The 25244-nt window shown below is 44.3% G+C and overlaps 1 protein-coding gene across 7 annotated transcripts in view; it reads right to left on the bottom strand.

Annotated features, from left to right (window-relative positions):
• The window catches only part of WNK2 (WNK lysine deficient protein kinase 2), a 191901-nt gene that overhangs the window by 104891 nt on the left and 61766 nt on the right, over nt 1-25244 (bottom strand). For all 7 annotated transcript variants that reach the window (XM_034775135.1, XM_034775134.1, XM_034775131.1 and 4 more), the window contains exons 3-5: nt 16957-17129; nt 15690-15910; nt 8904-9061 (exon numbers count right to left, since the gene is read on the bottom strand). In XM_034775135.1, coding sequence (XP_034631026.1) covers nt 8904-9061; nt 15690-15910; nt 16957-17129 — 552 coding nt within the window. The remainder of the gene's footprint in view (nt 1-8903; nt 9062-15689; nt 15911-16956; nt 17130-25244) is intronic.

Below are 25244 nucleotides of genomic sequence, written 5' to 3'. Positions count from 1 at the left end.
CCCCCCCCCCCGCTCCTTGTCCCCTGACTACCCCTCCTGGGACCCCTGCTCCTAACTGCCCTCCAGAACCCCACCCTCTACCTAAGCCTCCCTGTTTCTTGTCCCTGACTGCCCCCTCCTGAGACCCTATCCCCTACCTGTACCCTGACTGCCCAAAACCTTATCCACACCCTCACCCCCAGACAGGCCCCCCCAGAACTCCTGACCCATCCAACCCTCCCCCTGCTCCCTGTCTCTTGACTCCTCCCTCCAGAACCCCCCTGCCCCTTCTCCGACCCCCTGGCCCTCTTACCGTGCTGCTCAGAACAGTGTGTCGGGCTCCATGCGGAGCTCGATATGCTTCCGCGCTCCCCAGTGGAGCACACAGCCCGGTTCCCGCCCTTACAGAGTGCTGCGGAGCGGCACGCTGGGCAGCAGGGGAGGGGGAGCAGGGGGAGGAGCTCCAGACTGCCGGAGGCCCGTTGCGAACGTCCAGCGAGCTGCGAATGCAGGGAGGGGAAGGGGGAGGAGGGGAGTGATCTCAAGCAGCAGGGGAGAAGAGGGGGAAGCGGAAGAGGGGCTCTGGCTGCCGGAGCCCCGTGCGAGTGGCACGATCCAGCCGGCTGCCCTGTCAGCCGCATGCGCTCTGCATGGGGGGGAAATCCGGACATGTACAAATTCCCCCCGGATGCTATTTTTAACTCAGAAAAGCTGGACATGTCCGGGAGAATCTGGATGAATGGTAACCCTAACAGAACCTCAGGCTGGAAGCGGGCTGAGCAGGCTGGCGGCGTAAGATCAGCATTTTAATTTAATTTTAAATGAAGCTTCTTAAAGATTTTGAAAATCTTGTTTACTTTACATACATCAATAGTTTAGTTACAGAATATAGACATAGAGAGAGACCTTCTACAAAACGTTAAAATGTATCACTGGCACGCGAAACCTTAAATTAAAGTGAATAAATGAAGACTTGGCACACCACTTCTGAAAGGTTGCCGACCCCTGTCTTATAACATGCAGGGATTACAGCACAGTGCAATGCCTGGTGCAGTTTTAAAAAAGCAGTAATCTTCCTAATATTTTTGTTTGCTTGTATACTACTACTCTATTGTTTCGTTTCATTCCCCACCCCCCAGCCCATGTCTTCTAGTATACAGTTACAGTCAAACCTGTAGGGTTTTTTTGAGTCCAGATTTCTGCTAATGGCCCTGTTATTAAAATTAGTAGATTGTTTCTTAAATGAGGTGTATTTTCATGTTCTTTTCCTAGGCTGAAGTGTGCCTGATTTTTCCCTCTTAAGAGTTAAATTTTTATCTAACAAAACATTTAGACAAAGATTGTGGACAGAATCTATAGTTTCATCCATGTTTAACATTCTTTGATTTTTTCGACCAGATCAATTGAGTTTCTGTAAATCTACAAAAGAGAAGGCATTTGGGGAAGTAAGTAATCAATCACATTTCATAACAGGGCTACATATAATTAATGTTAAATATAAAGCCTCCTCACATCTAGTTCTGCTCTTATTTTTGCTTCTTTTACTATAAGAGTCACTTGAAACACTGCTGTTCACGTTCTTATTTGACATCAAAAGGTCCCTCTCATTCATCACTGTATAAAAGCCATCTGTCTTTTCTGCGTCTTTCCAAGGAAACACTGCAGCAAAGTTTTAAGTATACCGACTAGAGAACTCCTCATTATAGACAGCAGCATGAAACCTGAACAGCTGCTTTTGTCAACGAAAGCAGACCTAGCTCCTCCACCTCTAAGAGAGTTAGGTTTTTTTACCTCCTGGATAGGGATATTTCCTAATGATGTTCTCCGCTGCTAAACTTCACAAGGCCTTATGACTACACACAAGAAAAATGAGAAATTTTTAAAGAGCCTCCTCATATTCTTCAAACACAGGTCAGATTTGAAGAAGAAAATGCACTGGACTCCAGCGAAATGTCTTTGAGCCTGCATAGCCATGCATATTTCGGGCATTGAAGATTGAATCTCCAAGCCAGACTCTAAGAGATGTAGAAATGGCTTCTTGTCTCTAAAAAGAGATACAATTTTTACACCAGGGGAAGGAATCACTCTACTGAAACAATAACAGTCTACTTTAAGAAATGTACAACTGATGCCAGACAAATCAAAGTTAAACCTAAACCATATCAGCCTGAAAGTCTGTACCTTTTCTACAATCTTTTCCTTGGGCTAGAAGGCTGCTTTAGTTATTTTGTTTACTGTAGGTTAGTGGTGGCATAATTAAGAGTTTGGGAATAAAAACACAAGCAAAAAAAAAAAAACCACCTTTCACTTTGCAGAGCAATGGAAGTGATATCCCAATATAGAGGGTATGTTCTGCACTATTAATCTCACGTTGGCCCATTACATGTTGCAAGCAAAGGCTGTCTGCACAAGGTAACTTGCTTTGTCTCCCAACAGAAAGAGGTGCTTTCATTTTGATACTGAGAAAAAAAAATATGATTTGCCCATATGTTGGGTACTGTCTGAGAATCATATCCAGGGCCAACTGAAGCCTGCACTTTATTTTACTTGGCCCCCCAAAATAAAAAACAGGTAGGGAATATGGTGCTGGCGCACTAAAATCCCACCTTTCCAGCAGGGTGAATTGCATGGAGTTAGAGTTTCTGCAAAAGGAAATACTCTCTTCATGCAGAACAGATGAAATGTCAAGACTGGAGGGGGGGGGGGGGGGAAGGGGGGGGTGAAATCATGGCCCCCATTGAAGAGAATGACAAAAATTCCCAATCAGGACAAATTTCATCCCAGGATTTTAAGCAGTGAGAACCTATGCAATCACAAACTCATCTCTGTTTCAAAGCACAACAGTTGACAATTCTGCTAATCTGCAGATCTAAGAAGGTCTCTGATATACAGGAACAATCTATTTAATGAGATTTATAACACGACTTGTCTGTTTCACAAGTCTCTTGCAAAAGATGGGTTACTTTACTTTGTATAAACCAAATGCAAATACAGGAAGAACATTAAACCCATTAAGACTCATAAAAGGGAAAGGATGTGAACAAAGTGACTTCCACAGAGGGATGTTTTCAAATGATAGGTTTGTGATCTTTAGGCTCCTGCCTCTAAAGCCAATAAGGAATCTATTAAATCCCAATGGATTCAGGAACTGAAGTTTGTCTGCTGTGAATTCTGCAGTGCACCAGTAAAACAAATATTTGGATTGGATTTACAAGGGAAGAGCAGCAAGTCAGATATTTTATCACAAAATATGCTCCACTGTCTACATCAAAATTACTTGGCAGAATGATTAAGCACAAAGAAAATCTGACTATGGGGGGAAAAAAACAAGCTATGCATGAAAAATGAGATTACAGCATCAGAACTAAAGCAATCAGAAATATGCTGACCACAAAATAATGTTAATGTTCGCTGCAATAAGGTGCGTTTTATATTTCCCCCTATTTCTTTTTGCATCGTGCATCATTAAACTGAACCAAGCCCAGAATTTACTTTACCATTTTCATTAGCCCTCCCCTCCTCGTTTAGACTTAGCACTCTGATTACCAGCATACTGAGGCTTTGGATCCCCAGTGCAAAATCTGAGAATTTAACTTTGTCACTACAGACAGGATCACAGACATGTTTCTGGTCTTTCCGTTGTTCTTTTGGTTGTGGCAAGAAGCCTAAAAAAAGTCATCATGAGAGTCCTTGGGGGGAAAAAGTTATAAATGGAAGAGTGCCATTTTATTCTCTAGATTAACTCAGATGTTAAGGCTGTACAGGTAGGGGCATGGGCTAGTAGTCGTCTAATCTCACAAAGAATCTTCAACCTACTCTGTAAAGGCCTAAGAAAGAGAAAATAACTCAAGGAATCATAGTGCGATATTGCTCTAGACAACATGCTCACATCTCCGCACATGAAGGACAAACAGAGAATGATTAAAGAAAATGGAACTGCACCATGGGTGAGTTGGGTCAAGCAGCTTAGAGAGGGGAAAGGGCCTTAATTGCAAAAATATAGTAATCTAGGGCTGCACAATCCTCTAAAAACAAAAGAGTGAAAAGAGGAAAGTTTCAGAAAGTAATTTAACAGTTTTGCTTGCCAACAGTTCCTATCACTATGAGCAACGGTAAAACAGGTTATTTCAGCAGCATCTTACACACTCTTAACAGAGAAGAGCTCAACATATTGTTTTGCTGTTAGAGTTTAACATCTGCTTGAGGAGGCGAGAAATATGAATAAGGAATTAAAAACAGTGTAATCAACGTGTTACTCTCCTATGCACTATGGTCCACTAAGGCTAGATCATTAATGACATACTCTTCCAATTTAAAGGACACAGGAATGCAGTTATATTTCTGGTGCATTGTTTTTCCTATTATTATTTGTATTAGCACAGCACTTAGGAGCCCTAGTCAGAGGCCAGGACCTGACGTGTACTCTACAAACACAGAATACAAAAAGTGGTCCCTGCCCTGCAAACCAATGTTTCATACAAATCTTCTGTAAATATCTGTATGCAGTGTTGTTGAAACCATGTCAGTTCTAAGTTGAAATATTTAGTAGTGTTCATGAACAAACCACATTTACATAATTTGTTCTTTATTTGAGAAGTTTATGGACACATTCTGCCCTATTGAGGCCCCTGTAAGGAGCAAAACTGAGTAGAATTTGGCCTCTTCATTTCTCTACACATTCTTAGCTACTTTGATCTAACGAGACAAATGAAAATGCCAGCTGCACTAACTGTGGAAAGCCTGTATAATCAACAGAGTTTGTTTTTATGGATTTTTTTAATGAGGTGAATCTTTAAATAATTAACTTTTTCTGCTCAGGTTGTCAAACCCATCTGTAAAGGCCTCATGTGAGGGGGGAATCTCAGGGTTCCGCTGCCTGCCTCCCAGAGTTCCCAGAGCAAGCCCCAGTCTTACAGGAGTAACATCCTGTCTAGAGAACAAACTGCAGTCCTGTCTGGTTACTCACAAAGATAAGCCAATGTGTTGCCCTTTGTGGTAGCCCCCTGGGCTGCAGAAGCAGCTATTCTCCAGGGGAAGTCTAGGCTGAGAGCAAGATTCACCTGGGTGGGAACAAGAGCCCTTCCTAAGGCTCTTATTCCTCTCTCTTATATCCTTACATTACGAGGACCAGCTCCTTGCTCCTCCCTCTGTGACAGTTTGCACACAGCCTCCAGGGTTTGGCAAGGCTTTTCTTTCCCTCCCCAAGCAGTTAGCTAATCCCTTCCTCATGGTGACACCGATGTCCATTTTTTCAGCTAAGGAATTCTGATACATTCACACTCCCTCAGCGGCTACTATCGCTTCCAGCAGCGCTGAGAAGTACATATAGGCCATCACATCATGCCAGCTGCACCTAGTCCTTGCTAACCCTTCTGGAAGTTCTTCCCAGGCTAGCTGTGTTTGAGGTACAAGGGACTCCCAGCATTAGGACTTAGGGCAAGCAGCTTCAGTGAGCTACCAGATGCACTTTGCTTCTTTGGAAAGGGGTAATATGCACCGCCAGCTAAGGAGCATGTTAAGATGACCAGACAGTAGCTGATGGGCTAAATGATTGTGTGGCTGCACATACCCCCTACTGTTTGGTGCTAAAATGTGCTGGTCCTGCTCCTGCCATTAGAACATTAGCTAGAGATTTTGTTCTGCTGCTCGCACTGCAAAGCAGCTCCATTATACTCCTCCCGCAGAGCAGAGGACGGGATGCAGCCCTCTGTAAGGAAAAAGGTGTTTCTAAGCTACTTTGGGCCAGGAGTCCAAGTAGCAGAGGTCCCACTTTGCTAAGTTATAAATACACAGGAGTGAGTAAGAACTACTTCACTATTCAGTGGTGGCCTCAGACTGTCAGCATATTGCCATGGATTCCACAGACAGCTCCATCACCACTTTGCTTATGGTGACACCAATGCCAACTTTTCAACCAAGGAATTCTGGCTCATCCATAATGCCTCTGTGGTTATCATCAACCCAGCTGAGCAGAAATAGGTCTATAAACACAAGGCCCTCTAGCAGAAGTACCTGGGTCTCTGCCTGCCAGTCTGACAGCAATGGCAGGGGAATAGTTAGGGACTGGTGCTCTGTGTTACTGAGCTTTATGAGATTCAGTTATAAAGGCCCATACAAGCACTACAGTTTTATCAGGACAGGGTGCGTAGCTGGGTACCAGATGAAGGCCTCCTCTGCTCTGGCAGGGATTAAGGAAAGTGGAGCAATATGGTTATTAGATGGCATCTCCTGATTTGCCATTTTGGTCTCCAGCTTCATTGGCTGTGACCGTCACATTGATGGGACTGTACTGAAACCTACATCCTCCACAGCCTCTTGGATAAGGCTACTGACCCCAACTGCCTTTCCAAGACCTGGCCAAATGGATGAACTGTCACTATACTGGGGCGGCTGTGACTGACAGGATACTCCTCTCATCAGAGGAAAATGGAGAGAGACTAGTTGTGCTTTCAGGACCTTGCTTTAGAAGGTGTGAGCAATCTTCTCAGTCCGTATACCAGGGGTGGCCAACCTGAGCCTGAGAAGGAGTTATTTAATCAATGTACATTGCCAAAGACCCACAGTAATACATCAGCAGCCCCCATCACCCCTCCCACCAGCCCTGCCACCCCCAGCACCTACTGCCTGCTGGGAGCCCTGCCGATCAGCACTTTCCCCTTCCTCCCCGCGCCTCCTGCCCGCTGCGATCAGCTGTTTTGCAGTGTACAGGAGGCTCTGGGATGGAGGGGGGAGGAGCAAGAGTGCAGCAGGCTCAGGGGGGAGTGCAGGAATGGGCGGGGGCCTTCTGGTAAGGGGTGGAGTGGGGGCAGGGCCTGGGGTTGAGCAGTGGAAAGTTGGCACTTTTAGCTTTTGCTCCGGAGTCAGCACCTATGCAAGGAGCCGCATATTAACTTCTGAAGAGCCGCATGTGGCTCCAAAGCTGCAGGTTGGCCACCCCTTCCATATCCCACGTAGCGTTAGACACTCACCACCTTGCTTGGGTCTGGCGTTAGAAATCAAAGCAACATTATCCGTAGGTCAGCTCGAGCTGTCTCTCTAGGCGTAGCTGCTTTTTCCTCGCAGCTCCATTCTAGGTCCTTGAGAGGAGGTGTGCATAGCCACTCCCACCTTTTTTATACCTAGGTGAAGCACCTGTCTCAGGGAGACAACAGAACCCACCTCATCAATTCCCAGGGGGAGTAAACTGACTAGAAAGGCCTGGGGTGTTTCATGTGCCAGTGTGTTTGAAGTGTGTCACTGTGAAGAACGTCATGGTGGGTGAGACAGTATCTTTTATTGGACCAATTTCTGTTGGTGAAAGAGACAAGCTTTGGAGTTTACAGAGTTCTCCAAAAGAACTCTGTGTACCATAGAATCATAGACTTTAAGATCAGAAGGGACCATTATGATCATCTAGTCTGACCTCATGCACAATGCAGGCCACAGAATCTCACCCACCCACTCCCGTATCAAACCTGCGTCTGAGCCATTGAAGTCCTCAAATCATGGTTTAAAGACTTCAAGGTGCAGAGAATCTTCCAGCAAGTGACCCGTGCCCCACGCTGCAGAGGAAGGCGAAAAAAACCCAGGGCTTCTGCCAATCTGCCCTGGAGGAAAATTCCTTCCCGACCCCAAATATGGCGATCAGCTAAACCCTGAGCATGTGGGCAAGACTCACCAGCCAGACACCTAGGAAAGAATTCTCTGTAGTAACTCAGCTCCCACCCCATCTAACATTCCATCACAAGCCATTGGGCATATTTACCGCTAGTAATATAAATATATGGAGATACACCTATCTCAGAACTGGAAGGGACCCTACTCAAAAGCACCTCTCTCCCCCGCAACAGAAGTTGGTTCAATAAAAGATACTACCTCACCCACCTTGTCTCTCTAATATCCTGGGACCACCTCAGCTACAACGAACAGTGTAAACAACAATCTGAAGAAAGTATTATGATAGTGGTTTCACCTAATGGTAACATCCCAGCATAAAAAAACTGGTAGAGTGGCAACTTCAGTTTCCATGCAGGTTGTGATTTTCCACTGATCTCTAGGTCTCCATTAAAGCCACAGAGCTTTCCTAGGTAGGTTCCAGATCAACTCACATAGACAAGGACACTTGGAATTTGTTCTCCAGCACAAGATCATATACAGTGGTATAAGCGATCACTCCAGGCTCCCTTTCAGACCACCTTCTCCTCCAACCTAGTCTCCCTCTTGTAGATACAGTGGAGCCATTCCCCAGTTGTGTATTCGTAGACCCTACAGAGTTCCCAAATGCAGTTATAACACTATTAATCATGGACTCCTTCCTCTCAAGTGACCTTCAGATAACTTGTTACACAGATAAGCTGTCACAGAGGAAGCTATAGGACAGGAGGTTCTAGTGCCAGAGGTCTGAATCAGATTATATCTATGCCACAATGTAGGAACATTAAGAGAGTATCTAGAGGCTGCAATGTAGGAATTAACCTTTTTCTTCCACTATAACATGTGTGGAACAATTCTGAACTGTGGGAAGCCCGGCTGAACTGGGAGGCCCCCATTTGCAAAAAGAACAGCGCTCCCCAATCCCATCTACTTTGACTTCTGTAGATAAAATTCAATAATAAAAACACCCAAGACCACAGAGAGAGATTATTAAAATTCGCCTTATGCAGCTATAATAAAACCAAATGCCAGATAGTAGTAAAGCAACTGTGGAATTTTAGACATTCCAAATAAACCTGCAAGCATCTTCTACCTCCCCAAAGAGGAGAAAGGAGACATGTAATTTCTACCCGACTAGTATCCCACCACAACATACATACCAATTCAGAGTCCAAAACAGCATATTGTTTAAAAGGTTAAGAAAGTACTTCAACTGGCTTCAGATTATAAAGACCCATGCTAAAAAAAAAATCTGAAGAAAAATGTAAGTACACCTATTAAAGCTCACTTACACAGGTTACTTTCCGGTAAATCTGAGCAGCATTCTGGCATTCTGAGTAGGGGTATTCTGAGGTAGCCATTTCCAACATGCACATTCCAAAAGCATATACGTCAACTGATTCATCATAGTGTTCTTCGTACATTTCTGGGGCCATAAATTCTGGAGTACCTAGACACAAAAGGGAAGTATTTAAGTTAGACACAAACAGTAAATATGTTTCACTGCAGTTTTTTCCTGATCTATAAAAATGTACCCATTTCAGCTGAGTCTGTGTAAATGCAAGATTATTTTAAAACAACGAAGTTAACTAAAATAACGCTCCCCAACAAAAAAACAACCCCACACATAACTGCCCCTACCCTCATCAGTAACGTTGTGAGAAATGCAGCTGTGTGTAAGAATTCCAGAAGTGAATAGCAAATCCTGAAGTGAAACACTGTGACATTGCACTCCATAATGTTTTATGGAAATATGTTTATAAGTGTAAATATAATGTAACTGGAATATGCTTTATGCAAAAGATCTCTTGTAAGGTATCATTACAAAGCTTCTGATCTACTGAGTGTGTTAATCCCATTTGTTTGTATGTATTATTTCTATGTTTGGAGTTAGGAGAATTAGATATAAACTTGTATTACTGATGTTAACATATTAAGTGGAAGCCATTAAGAGTGCTTCAGAATCAATGACCTATAAATGGATTTGTTTACTTGCAAACCTTCCTGGATACGTGCGGGCCAGCCCTAGAAGAATGGAGACTAGGGGTCTAACAGGACATGTGAACATGTCACCCGATACTGGAATCCATTTTAAATCTGGTACTTTTCCATTCAGAAGGAGGGGTGGGGACCCAGAGAGACAAAGGATTCCCGCCTTGTACCAAAGCTATAAAAGGGAGTGGAGCAGGACAAAGGGGCCCCAGTCATGAGAAAGCCCCTGCTTTTCACCTAAGATGCCTGCTGGAACTAACGAGGACTGTACTGGGGAAAGGATTGGGCCCAGACTAGGAAGGAGTCTAGTCTGTGAAAGAAGCTTATTGGAACATCTCTTAGGGTGAGATTTACCTGTAATCAGTTTCTTAATGTATTAGGCTTAGACTTGCATGTTTTTGTTTTATTTCGTTTGGCAACTTACTTTGTTCTACCTGTTATTACTTGAATCCATTTAAAGCCTACCTTTTATACTTAATAAAATCACTTTTGTTTATTAGTAAACCCAGAGTAAGTGATTAATACCTGGGGGAGCAAACAGCTGTGTGTATCTCTCTATCAGTGTTATAGAGGGCAGATAATTTATGAGTTTACCCTGTATAAGCTTTATACAGAGTAAAACGGATTTATTTGGGGTTTGGATCCCATTGGGAGCTGGATGTCTGGGTGCCGGAGATAGGTGACCTGCTGAGCGATTTTTGGTTAAAGTCTGCAGCTTTGGGCACATGGACCAGACCTGGGTCTGTGTTGCAGCAGGATAGCATATCTGGCTCAGCAAGACAGGGTTCTGGAGTCCCAAGCTGGCAGGGAAAACAGGCTCGGAGGTTAGCTCAGCACATCAGGTGACAGTCCCAAGGGGGACTCTGTGACCAAACCTGTCACAAACACAGTATAGGGCTTCATGTTTGGTCTAGACAGTTTACAGATTGTTTCCAGCAATACAAGTAGTAATTACTTAGCAAGTTGCACTTTTGATGGGATGTGTGGTAGTCCAAGTTCTTATATGAAGTCATGCATGAAAAGCACTAGCATTAAGACTGATTTTACCATCATTGCAGTGAGTAGAAATCAACAGAACTACTCAGAGTAAGGTCCTTCTCAGTGGGGGCTAGGGTAGCAGAAATTGGACACACTGTGGTAAACCTGAAATAAAACTCCATCATAACTGGAACTAGCAGCTCATTACAAATCGCTACCTAGAATCCCTTCAAAAGTTCCCTTTTCTATACAGCAAATCAAGAACAAATAGAAGTAGTAATGACATCACTGATATGAGTAACTCCCACGCTAAGCGCCAAAACTCGGAAATTCAGTCACAACAGTTGTTTAACTCTTGTCAAAGAGCCTCTGAAAAACAATTACTTTGAATAGTGAGGTCTACAGAGCTGAACTGATACTTTTAGCACTGGTGCTTGCTTCAAACAATTTATTCAAGGAACTGCATCTAGTCATGGAATGGTTTATGCTTGGATGGTGGGAGTCTATACATAAAATATAATGTTCTTATCAAATGAATGCCAGGAAAGATGCAAGAGAAGTGAATAAGGCAGTGCTTAAGCTGAACATGAATTATCTAGATCTCATCACAGATCTTAAAGGAAGAAAGAGTATTTCCACCAGCTAGGATATCAATGAGAGGGTGCAAAAAGGGACATTTGTTTTCTCTAGCTACATTAACAGTAATGATTTTGGTTTCTGAAGGACTCCTAGTGGCCCATGTCATTCCCTAGTCTTCAACAAAGCATGGATTATGGGTTAGTAACCAAACTCACTTCCTTCTTGGGATTTGGCTTTATTGGCATCTCAGGCCAAGTCTACATTAGAAACTTTTGCCAGTACAGTAACTCCTCGCTTAACGTTGTAGTTATGTTCCTGAAAAATGCAACTTTAAGCAAAATGATATTAAGCAAATCCAATTTTCCCATAAGAATTAATGTTAATTGGGGGCGGGGGGAGAGATAGGTTCCAGGGAAATGTTTTTCACCAGACAAAAAACTATATACACACACACAGACACACACACAGACACACACAGAGTATATGTCTTAAACAAACAATTTAATATTGTACACAGCAATGATTGTGAAACTTGGTTGAGGTGGTGAAGTTAGAGGGTGGAAAAGGGTGGGATATTTCCTGGGGAATGCCTTACTGCTAAATGATGAACTAGCATTCAGCTGAGCCCTCAAGGGTTAACATTTTGTTAATGTAGCCTCACACTCTACAAGGCAGCATGAATGGAGGGAGGGGAGACAGCATGGCAGACAGAGACACAGACAGAGACACACACGCTGTGTGTGGGAGAGAGAGAGAGATGCGTATTGCCCCTTTAAGTGTGCTGACTCCACTAAGTTCATTGCCTTTAAAAAGACCTGGAAGTTGAGGCAGCAGCTGCTGCCAGCAAGCTCTCTCCATCCTGAGCCCTGTCCTGTCCCAACCCTGCTCTATATGGAGAAGGGGTAAGCTAGGGTTACCATACGTCCGGATTTTCCCGGACATGTCCGGCTTTTTGGTCCTCAAATCCCCGTCTGGGAGGAAATTCCAAAAAGCCGGCCATGTCCGGGAAAATAGGGAGGGGTCGTGAGGCTTGGATCCAGGCTGGAGCCGCCGGAGCCGGAGCCGCTGGGGCTGGTGGTGCTCGGCCGCCAGCCGGCGCCACTCGGCCAGGGCTGGAGCCACTCGGCCGGGACCGGAGCCCCGGGGCCCGAGCCGGAGCCTGAGCCGAGCTGGAGTTGCCGGGGCTGGAGCCACTGGGGTCGGGGTGGGCTGGAGCCGCTCGGCCGGAACCGGAGCCAGTGCCCCAGGGCCCGAGCCAAGCCGGGCCAGAGACGCCGGGGCCAAGCCACTCGGCCTGGGGGGCTGGACTGGTCCGCACCTCCTCGCACCCCTCCTGCCACAGCCCCAGCCTACCTGCTGCCTGCCTGTTTCAGGCTTCCCGCGAACATTTGATTTGCGGGAAGCAGGGGAAGGGGAGGAGCAGGGGGGTGGAGCATTCAGGGGAGGAGGCGGAGTTGGGGTGGGGATTTTTGGGAAGGGACAGAGTTGGGTGGGGCTGGGGCGGAGTTGGGGCGGGGCCGGGGCCCCGTCGAGTGTCCTCTTTTTGTTTTTTTTAAATATGGTAACCCTAGGTAAGCGGGGGGGCAGGAGTAGTGGGGAGGGGGACACCCTGACATTAACCCCCCTCTTTTCCCCTCTCCTGCACAGCAAGCAGGAGGCTCCTGGGTGCAGCTCCAAGGCAGGGGGCAGGAGCAGCACATGGCAGTGGGAGGAGGGACAGCTGAACTGCTGGCAATTGGTAGCCTGCTGGGCAGTTGCCACACAGGGAACTTAGGGGAGTGGGGAGCTGATGGGGGGCTGTCGGTCCACCTGGTTCCAAGCCCCCACCAGCTAGCTGCAACAGGCTGCTCTTTCTGCAAGCAGGTGGCTGCCAAACAACGTTATAAGGGAGCATTGCTCAACTTCAAATGAGCATATTCCCTAATTGATCAGCAACATAACAACGAAACAACGTTAACCGGGATGACTTTAAGTGAGGAGTTACTGTATAGCAATGTTGGTTAGGAGTATGATTTTTTAAAATATTTCTATACTGGTAGAAAGCCTAGGGTAGACACAGTCGTAAGTGCTTTTGCTGGGGAACAGGTATCAACTGTATCAGTAAAAGCACTTTTCTGCTGGTATAAGCTGCATCTGCAGTAGGAGGGTTTGCCAGGATATCTATACCTTTTCTGGTACAGACCTGGCCTAAGACACAAAATAAGCCTCAGCCTAATCTTTTCCCAGGTTTGATATTCCGAGGGCCTCTCTCGGGCCCTCCTCTGTTCTTGTTGCCACTGCCTCAAAGCCACTCCCTTTATATCCTAGTTGGACCCACCTGTCAGCAAGACTCAGCTGTAATTACCCTGAATCTTGATAAAGAGTTTTAACACCTTGGCTTAGGGTGACTTGACAGAAAAGTGCTGCATTGTGATACTGGACCTTTATCTGCCACCTGTGACAGAACCTTACATTGCAACTACGAAATGGTTCATGGCTGTGTCAGATGTGAACTATGCTCTACAGAGCCACTACATTGCCACTGAATCCCATTCCGCCTAGAACAAAGAAAAACTGGTGAATTATGCAGGATTTGAAGTAACTTGGTCTCCAACCTGAGGAGGGAACAATCTAAAAAGCAGGAGATACTATAGTAGCATTCCAAAAATATTGTCCAAGGGGCAAGAATCTCATTTGGTCTGTGTATGAATTCATTTTTAACTACTCAGATTCAAAAGATTTTCTGTATGCTTAATAGTCCTTAAAAACTGGAATAACTATGGGCTCAGTATTCATTCACAGAACCACTGATCTGCCCAATGCTACTCAATCCATTGCTCTTTTTTGTAAGCACTTTTCTGAAGAGAATTACAAAAGGTAGCCAAGTCTATAAAGGGGTTTTCTCAACTTCCATTAAGCCTTGCCTACTCTAGGATTTTTCCCAACAGTTTCCCTCTACTACTACCATCACTAGAGCAGATAAGTTGCCAACAGCCACCAGTATTTTTGCTAACGTCTTGTCTAGATCTGCTCTGAGCAGGTTTGATAGCTCAGTGGTAAAAATTCTAACAGCCACAAAAGCCTCAACTACATTACTGGTATTAGTGGTGATAGTGAGGATGGAAAATTTTTGAATGGAAAACTTGCCTCCTAGAGTGGACAGAACCTTCAAATATCAAAATCCAGGGCCAGATCCTCAGCTGGTGTAAATCAGCATGGGTTCATTAAAATCAATGGAGCTAGACAGATTTACATGAGTGGAGGATCTGGCCACAAAATTTCAGCCACTTTAATCTCAATGATATCAGTCTAACACCTATATGCTGGTGTTACTGAAATATACCAGTATAAATAAAGGTATTTTTTTATTAAGCTTTAGGATGCAAAAGAATTCCTTAAGCAATTACTTTTCAAAAGAGCATACTGTTTTGCTGACTGGGGAATAGGTGTTACCAGGATTAGTTTGCTATGATAAGATATTATCCACTCCTCCAGAAGCCTAAAAGCTTCTTTATGAATAGAAATTGAATTTTAGAGTATTTAAATACTATAGCTGGAACATGAGCATTGCCATGATAACTTCCCTCATCTTTGCTACTTCATTTTCAAATCACAACGTTCTAAAACTTTCACCTAGAAAACTGAAATTTTCATGGTCTTAAGTCTCCAAAGGGTAAATTTGCTTGGGAAGTTTGAGTGAAAGGGGTTGAACTGATTTAGAATTGAGGAAAAGGGGCATCACACACACTTTCTCCACTCAAAGAAGTGTTGCAACAACTTCGTCGGTGCCAAAGTGGCTGGGGCTAAAAAGTTAACATTTGGCAGGGAAATACTGCCCTTAGGCCTCGATTCAGGAAAGCACTTAAGCATGTGCTGAAATTCCACTGAAAATGGAGATAAAAATTGCTGTCTGCCCTAGGAATGCTTCCTTGAATTGGGGCTTTCCTGAGGAGAAGGCCTTTGAATGTTCTGGTGAAAATCGGTTTGATTTTAAAGTGTTATTAGGTTTCAGTAAAATAGCAGTCCTGGGATACAGAGTACTTGGGTTATGTGGGGTTTTTTTTTTTTTTTTTTTTTTTAAAGACACCTACTCACTGTAAAGTGAAAGACAGCTGCAGTGCAAGGGTGCTGCTAATGTAGGCCCGCAGCAAATGAGTATGTCTCTGAAGGCAAAAATAAATGCTTAACTAGCAACTCATTTTTTTAGGATGAGAAATGAAAAGGACATACATAATTAAGGTTTAGTCAAACATTACCTATACTGAGGATATGGGGAGAAGACATTAAAAATCATTTAAGAAGAAATAGGGAGGCCTCTACTGTTTTGATTTAGAAGAGAATTTACCATGGCCATGGTAACATTTTCTAGATAGGACCATAGACTGAGATTTTCCTAAGCAGTATAGAGGATTTAGCCACACACAGCCACCTTCATTTCTGCAGCCAAACTACAAGGATATAAACACTAAAATGAAACAAACAATGCGAATAAGAACAGCTCACCACCAAAGCAGGACAAGAAGGGCAACAATGCAGAACAGAATGATTACCTATTACACTTTTGGCAAATGAAGCTCTTTTGAGGGTTGCCAGACCTAAGTCTCCTATTTTCACAGATCCAGTCGGTCCCGTAATAAAAATATTGTCACATTTTAGGTCTCTGTGAATGATTGGTGGAGTTCTCGTGTGCAAGAACAGCAGACCTTTCAGGATTTGTCGGCACCAGCTACGAAGAACTTTTGGTTTCATCACTTTAAATCTTTTCAGATACCTGCCGCAAAAACACACAGAGCAATAGGCATAAAGAAAAAAAGCGTTATATAAAACTCTAAAGGTTTTACAATGGGCAAAACTATGACCTTGTTTTGAATACTCCTCCCCCCCCCCCGCCCCATACCACAAGCAGCTCAGAGACAGCATCATGGTGAAAGTAAATTGTGCTCTCTAAAGAAAGCACTGAGACATTTCATTTTTTTGGGAGGAAGTTAGTTATTGTATCAGGCTTCCCTGGTACAAATACCACCAATATTCAGACGCATGGAAGTTTAATAATAAAGCAATTTATTTTATCAGAGACCTATGCTAGAACATAAATGTTTTATGTATTCAGATTAGCACAATATGGAAGTCTTTTGATCTCTGTACTGCAGACCTGCATTTATACCGTTAGCCTAACACACATATCTTGACTGTAGATATGGAGGGTATGTTTTGGAGGAACTCAAAACCTGCTTCTTGCACTTGCAGAATGGCACGTTGGAGATGTGCAGTGATGTGTATTACTCCCATCAGGGATGAAAATCTGTTCCGAAGTTTGTGCCAACTGCTTTATAACCAACTGAACAAGTGTCAGTACCATAAGCTATTAATTAGTGCTGTTTAGGAGATAACCTGGAGCAGTCCTTGCATCAAAAAATGAACCCCTCCAGCTAAAGAACTATTTTATTGCAGTTTTGTAATGCAAAGCACAAATCCAACCACCGCCCCAAAAAAACAAACCAAAACAAGCAAATAAAACCACTACCAACAACAACCCGACAAATTCAGACAGAGCTTCATGTGCAGAATAGAAAACAAAGGCGAGAACTGCTGACAGTTATATAACTGAAACAGTAGCTCAGGGGAAAAAGCAAAAGGTGCTGAAATTCTGCTTTCAAATCAACAGAGTTCAAACATGGGGACAATGACTGAAGGGAGAGAACAGATCATTTTTTTGGTCCTGAGATGCCTTTTTTCCCCCACAGAGTCTATAACTAGTATTTTTCTAAGAATTTCTGCAGCTATTCTGAGATGCGTCACCAGGAGCACAGTACTTACGTTTTTAGCGTTCCAGAGGTCATCAATTCAGTAACCAGCACTATACATTTTTTTCCTTTTACACAGGACTCCCAGAAGTCGTAAAATCTAACAATGTTTGGATGCTGAAGACCTTTCAACATTTCTGCTTCCTCCTTAAATCTCTGTCTCTCTACTTTTGTCAATTTTCTGTCCTGTAATCCAAAATAAGCATTATTAGTATTGAATAAAAAAATTTTTTTTTTATTACTTTGTAAATCATTTACTATGGTTTTGACTGTACTAGTTTTCTTTTAAGATCGGGTCAAGCATGATTATTATAAAAACTACTTATATAAAAAATGAGTAATGTGGAGGAACAAGAACTTCACAGGGGCACTAGCCTCAAATTTAGTTCTGGTCATCATTAAGTTGTGTCTCTGAGCTGAGCTGAAAGTAGCCCTGTATCCATTTTCACTTTCTGAGACATCACTAAAATCCCACAATTGAACCATGTCAATGGTTTGGTGCATTCACATATATCTAAATGATTTCATTAGATTAGTTTTGAACCATTTTTGGTCTTGAAAGTACAGTTAACAGGAAAGACTGAAAAAACAAATGCAGGACCTGATTTTCAGGTGTGCTGAGTACCCCACAATGCCTGTGGATATCATTTACAATTGAGGACGCTCAACACTTCAACAGATCAGGCCTGTAAGCTGCACGTTACTGAATAAAGGGTAAGCTCCTCCTTACGTGGATGGCCTTTTCCATTGCTATGGAAACAATCTAGACAATGCCACCTCAAAAAAGAATGTGCCAATTTTTCTGCTCATTTACAATTCTGCCTGTTCTTCCAAGCTATTTTACAGTAAATTCGACCCCAAAAAAAGATTTAAAAATTGACTTTGTGCTTTGGTCTTCTCTAGGATGTAAAAAGGCATCCTGAAAATGTTTCTTGCCTGATTTTAAGATCAGAAATATCGGGAATGACAAATTCCATCTTCCTGGTTTTCCTGGAGAATCTCTGAAAGGTCTCAGGGATATTTAAACTCTTGCACCTTAATTGAAGAGGCAAGGGTGTTTAATCATAAGCAAATGTTTAGACCCTGAAGATAGACAGGTGCAAGAGTTTAAAGGAATGACTTAAAATCTTTTCCTTTCAATTGTCCCCCTCTTGACTCTTGGGATGGTGTCAACCCACTAGTTCTTCAGTCAACCTTCCAGTTTCCAGAGAGTAGAAGTACAATGAAAAAAGGTTTAAAGAAAAATCTGTTGGGGAAAAATGCACTCCTGCAGCCTTAGAGGCAGATGGGATTTGGCTGGATTGGTAGGGGAAGAGGGCTGTGGCTCCTTTAAGGATACCCATCTTCCCCCCCCCCCACCTCCCATTGCAGGAGTCCAGCTCCCTCATGAGTCTTGGGATATGGATAGCTGGGGGGGGGGGGGGGGAGGGAGGGGAGGGAAGAGGAGAAGCATCATCCTACCTGACTGGCCAGTTGGTGAGGGAACCCACTGGCTCCCATGCACCCAAAGGTCAGTCACAGAAGCCCTTAAAAATCCCTCAAGCCTTCTTCATAAATCATAGAAAAGCCACAAGCCTAAATATTTACTCTCATTAGGAGAATCCATTTAATACTGTATGATAACCTGTGGTCAATCTCTCTCCCATGGACAGTAAAGCAGATTAAGATCACTCCAGTCCACTGCCCTACAAATAAAGCTCCTTAGCTCTTTAAAAGGCAGAGCTGTTTCTTACTGACCAAACTCAGAGCTAACAAATCACTTGGAATACATGCATTTATCAGGTCCAAAATTAGTTCATTTTTCAAACTCAGACATTTTACTTTTCTCAGCAACCTTAGAGGGATGTAGATAATAATAGCCACTTAGCAAATTAAATTGTCACTTGGCTTATTTTTAACTGAGACTCTGAAGGAGATAATGCTATTGCCATATTGATACGGCCTCCCTGCATCTGCAGTGAAAAGAATTCCACATGGTAATAAGAATTCTCATGGCGGGAGACAAACTGGCTTTATATTGGTAGAGATTTTTCAGAAAATCCAGGCCGAAATTTGCTACATGTTTTAACTCATATTTATCGCCTTAGAGGGAAGAAAGTCTACCCTCGAGGGGGGTGTGAGGGGGAAGGAGGCGACATTTAAGTTTTCCAAGGATTGCTAGACGTGCCAGCTTTGCTGCTCAGCAGCAATTTTCAGTTCTCTCTACATTTTACTGAGCAGCAGCAACGTTACTACTCATACTAAGGTTGCCCAGGGCAACAGCAACACTCTTCTCCATCTGAGCAGCTGCTTGCCTTGTTGGGGGCAGATCCCGTATTACAAGGCAAGGCTTGCAGCAATACACTTGCAGCCGTTCTACCAGTCACAGGCAGACATCTACGGCAGTAACTACAATTGGCAGTAACAAGGCACCACTGCTGCTGTTCTATATCAAACCACTTTTAAGAAAGCTAAAAAACGGTGCCCAATGAGCCTGCACTGACGAGTCTGACAACTGCTTTCAACCCCATCAGTCCTTCCCCTAATGCTGAGTTTCCTTTTAATTTAAGCCCTGTGGAATAAATCAGACACACTCCAATTAAAGAGGAAAGGGAGAAATTCCCTGTGAGAGTCGGGAAAAGCATACTGTTGGGGGGGGGGAAAGAGGGGAGTCAAGACAGGAGCAGGAAAGAGACAACAATAAAGTGGGCAATTTTACAAAATGTTCTAAATTTTAAAAAAATATATCACAGTGCTCTTTGATTCGAACTTTTAGGTTTCTGAACATCTTGGGGAATTTTCCACCCGTAGTTCTTGAGTAACTTTAAAAGTGTTAAGCAAATATACAATAGGCAAATTATATTCTATATCCCTGGCTGCAGATTATGTGCCCAAGTGTACTGGGACTGAAGACTCAAAAGTATCCAGGAATGGATGACAACAAAAACCACACACATTTTGGATTGGACAACAGAACCTGACACCTCCTCCCCCCCTTCAAACCAGCTTCATTTTTCATACCCACTTCTTTAGGGAACATATTTTTAAATCAAAAGAATACCTATAAATAAGTTCTAAAGAACAGCAACACAGTTTCTTCTGCTTACAGAATGAGCATCAGCCTCAGAAGAGAGCCAGCGCCAATTGCCAACACTTGAATGACGAGCATAGGGGTAGGTAAAGTACGTTCCAGGTCTGGGTCAACCAGTCCCACTGTGCAAACTTCAAAAGAGTCAAACTGATATTGTGTACAGTCTTTGTCAGAGTTTACAACCAAGCTGCTCAAATTCCATCAGGTTCAACCTGACCCACAAATTGCTGGCCAAAGCATAGGCTCTTTTTAAGAGGGCTTAAAAATTAATCTGTTTTCTGCTTTGAGGCAGGAAAAAACCTATCCTGGTTGCTGTTTTAACTACACAACTCACTCAACGTTCATTTGGAAACCAAAAATCTTTACTAAGGTTGTAAGCACATATTCTCAGACTGTATAATGCACACAAGGCAAAGCTTTAAGATGAAGATAAAGTCATATGTTAGGAGGCCAGGAGAGCCTATGCTGAGTTGACACCGGAGCAAACCAATTCCACAAAATAAGTGTTTGGAAATCACAAAAGCTAACGGAACCCTGGAATATCATGCCTGTGGTCTCTCAAGTTGGGTGCCCAAAATCAGGGGGAATTTATGACAATTTGGGTGTAAAGTGACTAAGCCAGGGTTAGCCAATGAGTTTGTTATAGTCTATTCCTACCTAGGAGCCTCACATTTAACGACTATGCAGCACTTCCTCCCAGACTGCAATCCTGTCTTTAGGGGAACCCTCTGCCCAGCGCACAGCCCAAGCTGGTGGGCAGAATGCTGAGCAGAGAGGCCAGGGGGGAATCCTTCTCCCCAAACCACGGATCAGCCTCGGAGTCGCTCTGACGGCAGTCACTACTTCAGCCCAATAGCAGCAATGGCCTCAGCAGGCCCTTACAAAGTGCCCCTTTAACTGCAAGGTAAGGGTCAGTCTCACTCTTCCGCTGCCCCGGCACCGCTGCACAGGGGGTGCATGGCCATCCCATACTGCCAGCCTCTCCTTGCACCCCAGTTCATCTTCCAAAGGGATCCTCTGCAGACACAAGTGAGGCAACTGGATGTGCCCCTCCATTTCCCCTTTGCTTCATTTTATTCAAATCCCTTCTCCTCCTGCTCACTTCTTTAGCATCAGCTGCCACAATCACTGTACTGACAAGGCACTGTGCTGTGGAGAGACAAGCAGCTGTCTGCCAGTCCGCGCTTACCAAACAAAATAGAAGAGTCATTCTGAGTTAACATACAAGCTCACTGCTTAGTCAATTTTCACTTTATTGGTTTTATCCTATAGATTTGCACTGAGTTTCCACCAAATCGTGAGACTCAAAAATACTTTGAAAAAGTGTTTACAGTGTGAACTGGGAGACACGAATATGACTTTGCAAATGACTACACACTTCATCTCCTTATAAGGTGTCCGAGCTTCTTGGCTCCTTTGAATCTCACTTTACTGGGACAAAAAATCTTGGCTCTGCAGGACAGATGTTTAAGCCTTTCAACACTCCTGCATAGCACTAATGTTTCTAAAATAACTTTAACCATCAAAAGTTCAAAGCTATTGCATAGCGTAAACCTTGGTTCAACATTTCTAGACAAAATTTAAATTTAAACAGAACCAATAAAGCAAAATGATGTAAGAGAGCTGCTCACTGTAGATTTCTTTTAAAAAGGACTTGGCTAGCTTCTTCTCTTTCATAGGCTATAAAGAACGCCTTAAAGAGAGGCATTTCGCCCATATTTACCAGCAGATTATTTTAAATGGTAAACTTAAAATGATTCAGAGTAGAATTTGTTTACATGATCAGAGCTACAGTATCATAGCAAGAGCAGATATAAGACAAATTATCTGTTTTCTGAAGGATAGTAAGTTTTCCTGCACATATAATATAAGACGTCTCTGTTTTAAAATAAATCCTAAATGCACCATCTTGAAATAAGTTTGCTGTGTTTTAATAAATCCACCATGACTCCAAGACCACAACTGGTAATTGCACTGAAGATACTCAGCCTTATAAAACACAAGGCAAAAGCAAATTTATACTTTTAGCAGACATGTTGATGGAAACAAATACAAAATTCCATTGTACAGGATCATTTAAGACATCTTTGCAAGTGATGTCACAATAATCCATAACCATCTACCCTACCCGGTGTTCACAATTTGTATTAATTTTAAATTATACATTTTTATTATTACTCTAGTTTGCTGCTGATAAGTATTTATGGAGTGCCACTACAGCAGTAAGCCATGACGCGGTGTGCATAGTAGGCTATTAGAATATCTCAGGTGCAGTGTCTACAATCACTCAGCCATGATACAAGAGCCTACACGATCTAGTGTGGTTTGTTGTTATTAGAGTACGCTCATAAATTTTACATTTTTTTTAAGCGAATGGTTTTAGAGTTATGCAATGTATCCTTCCACTATGAAAGATAGTTCCTAGCAGGCAGAAAATAAAAGTTAGAAAGTTAGAAAGGAAAAGTTATAAATACCTTTTTCCCTATTCATTTTCTCATTCCTCTTTTTTCCCTTTTCCCTTTAATTCTGAATATACCAAATGCATTTACATTGGCAAGGTATACAACTGAACAAGTGATAGTTATTTACATTTCTGATAAAATACCCAAATTATTATTTTATTTCTCATGTTGCACTTGCCAGAGTATGCGCTGTTTCAGAGTAGGCTATCAGGGAGTTAGGGTATGTCTACACTACGAAATTAGTTCGAATTTATAGAAGCCGGTTTTATTGAAATCGGTTGTATACAGCCGATTGTGTATGTCCACACAATAAAATGCTCTAGGTGCTCTAGTCGGCAGACCTCGTCCACAGTACGAGGCTAGCGTCGACTTCCGGAGCATTGCACTATGGGTAGCTATCCCACAGCTATCCCACAGTTCCCGCAGTCTCTGCCGCCCCTTGGAATTCTGGGTTGAGATCCCAATGCCCGGATGATGCAAAACAGTGTCGCGGGCGGTTCTGGGTACATGTCGTCAGGCCCCTCCCTCCCCCGTCACAGCAACGGCAGACAATAGATTCGCGCCTTTTTATCTGGGTTACCTGGGTTACCTGTGCAGACAACATGGAGCCCGCTCAGCACAGCTGAGCTCACCATCACCATATGTCCTCTGGGTGCCGGCAGACGTGGGACTGCATTGCTACACAGCAGCAGCTGCTAACTGCCTTTTGGCGGTAGACGGTGCAGTAGACTGGTAGCCTTCATCGGCGATCTGGGTGCTGGCAGCCGTGGGGCTTGCCTTTTGGCAGTAAATGGTGTATTATGACTGTTAGCCGGCCTATTACAAGTCGGGTCATCGCACGTTAGCAGAGTCTTCCCTGAGCAGCAGCTCGTGCAATAGGCCTGAAGACCATCGTCATACACCGCCCAGTATTTGCTGCCAAGCACCCAGAAAGATGCCGAGGGCTATCAGTCACGCTGCACCGTCGTCTTAAGATGTAAAAAATAGATTTTCTCTGTATTCATTTGCTTCCCCCTCCCTCCGTCAACAGGGTTTTCAGTTTAATCTTTGGGGGGGACCAGTCTGTGACAGTTGTTTGTGTCTCTCCCTGATGCACAGCAACCGTTCTTTATTTTAATTCCCTGTGCCTGTACGCCATGTCGTCACTCGGCCCCCCTCCCTCCTTCCCCTAGGCCGTCAGATACTACGTTTGCGCCACAGCTCGAGCCGAGAAGCGGTTCGCGCCTTTTCTTTGAATTCTGGGTTGAGATCCCAATGCCCGGATGATGCAAAACAGTGTCGCGGGCGGTTCTGGGTACATGTCGTCAGGCCCCTCCCCCCTCGTCACAGCAACGGCAGACAATAGATTCGCGCCTTTTTACCTGGGTTACCTGTGCAGACAACATACCACGGCAAGCATGGAGCCCGCTCAGCTCAGCTGAGCTCACCGTCACCATATGTCCTCTGGGTGCCGGCAGACGTGGGACTGCATTGCTACACAGCAGCAGCTGCTAACTGCCTTTTGGCGGTAGACGGTGTAGCATGAGTGATAGCCGTGGGGCTGGCAGCCGTAGTGCTGCATTGCACCAGCCCCTTGCAGGCGATGGTATATTATGACTGGTACCCGTCGTCGTCGTACTGGTATGGCTGTCAATCATGGCCACCTGGGCAGACATGCTACTGTTTCGATGATGACGGTTACCAGTCATAATATACTATTTTCTGCCAATTGCCCAATATTGTCTGCTAAGCACCCAGAAGAGGCCGAGGGCGATGCTGGGTGCTGGCGGACGTGGGGCTGGCAGACGTGGGGCTGCATTGCTACACAGCAGCAGCCCCTTGCCTTTTGGCAGATGATGGCATATTATGATTGGTATCCGTCATCGTCATACTGGTATGGCTGTCACTCATGCTGCAGCGTCGGCTGCCACCTTAAGATGTAAAAAATAGATTTGTTCTGTGTTCATTTGCTTCCCCTTCCTCCGTGAAATCAACGGCCTGCTAAGCCCAGGGTTTCCAGTTTAATCTTTGGGGGGACCATTCTGTGTGACAGTTGTTTGTGTTTCTCCCTGTTCCTGTACCTGTACGCCATGTCGTCACTCGGCCCTCCCTCCCTCCCGCCCTCCTTCTCCTGGTCCATCAGATACTACTTTCGCGCCTTTTTTCTGACCAGGCGCCATAGCTAGCACTGGGATCATGGAGCCCGCTCAGATCACCGCGGCAATTATGAGCACTATGAACACCACGCGCATTGTCCTGGAGTACATGCAGAGCCAGAACATGCCAAGGCGAAACCCGGACCAGGCGAGGAGGCGATTGCAGCGCGGCGACGAGAGTGATGAGGAAATTGACATGGCCATAGACCTCTCACAAGGCACAGGCCCCAGCAATGTGGAAATCATGGTGTTACTGGGGCAGGTTGATACCATGGAACGCCGATTCTGGGCCCGGGAAACAAGCACAGACTGGTGGGACCGCATTGTGCTGCAGGTATGGGACGATTCCCAGTGGCTGCGAAACTTTCGCATGCGTAAGGGCACTTTCATGGAACTTTGTGACTTGCTTTCCCCTGCCCTGAAACGCCAGGATACCAAGATGAGAGCAGCCCTCACAGTTGAGAAGCGAGTGGCAATAGCCCTGTGGAAGCTTGCAACGCCAGACAGCTACCGGTCAGTCGGGAATCAATTTGGAGTGGGCAAATCTACTGTGGGGGCTGCTGTGATCCAATTTGCCAGGGCAATGAAAGACCTGGTGATAGCAAGGGTAGTGACTCTGGGCAACGTGCAGTCA

Source organism: Trachemys scripta, chromosome 7 (genome assembly GCF_013100865.1).
Source record: "Trachemys scripta elegans isolate TJP31775 chromosome 7, CAS_Tse_1.0, whole genome shotgun sequence".
NCBI lineage: Eukaryota > Metazoa > Chordata > Testudines > Emydidae > Trachemys > Trachemys scripta.
The sequence above is the reverse complement of the archived record's forward strand: the minus strand, read 5'-3'. Positions and strand labels throughout refer to the sequence as shown.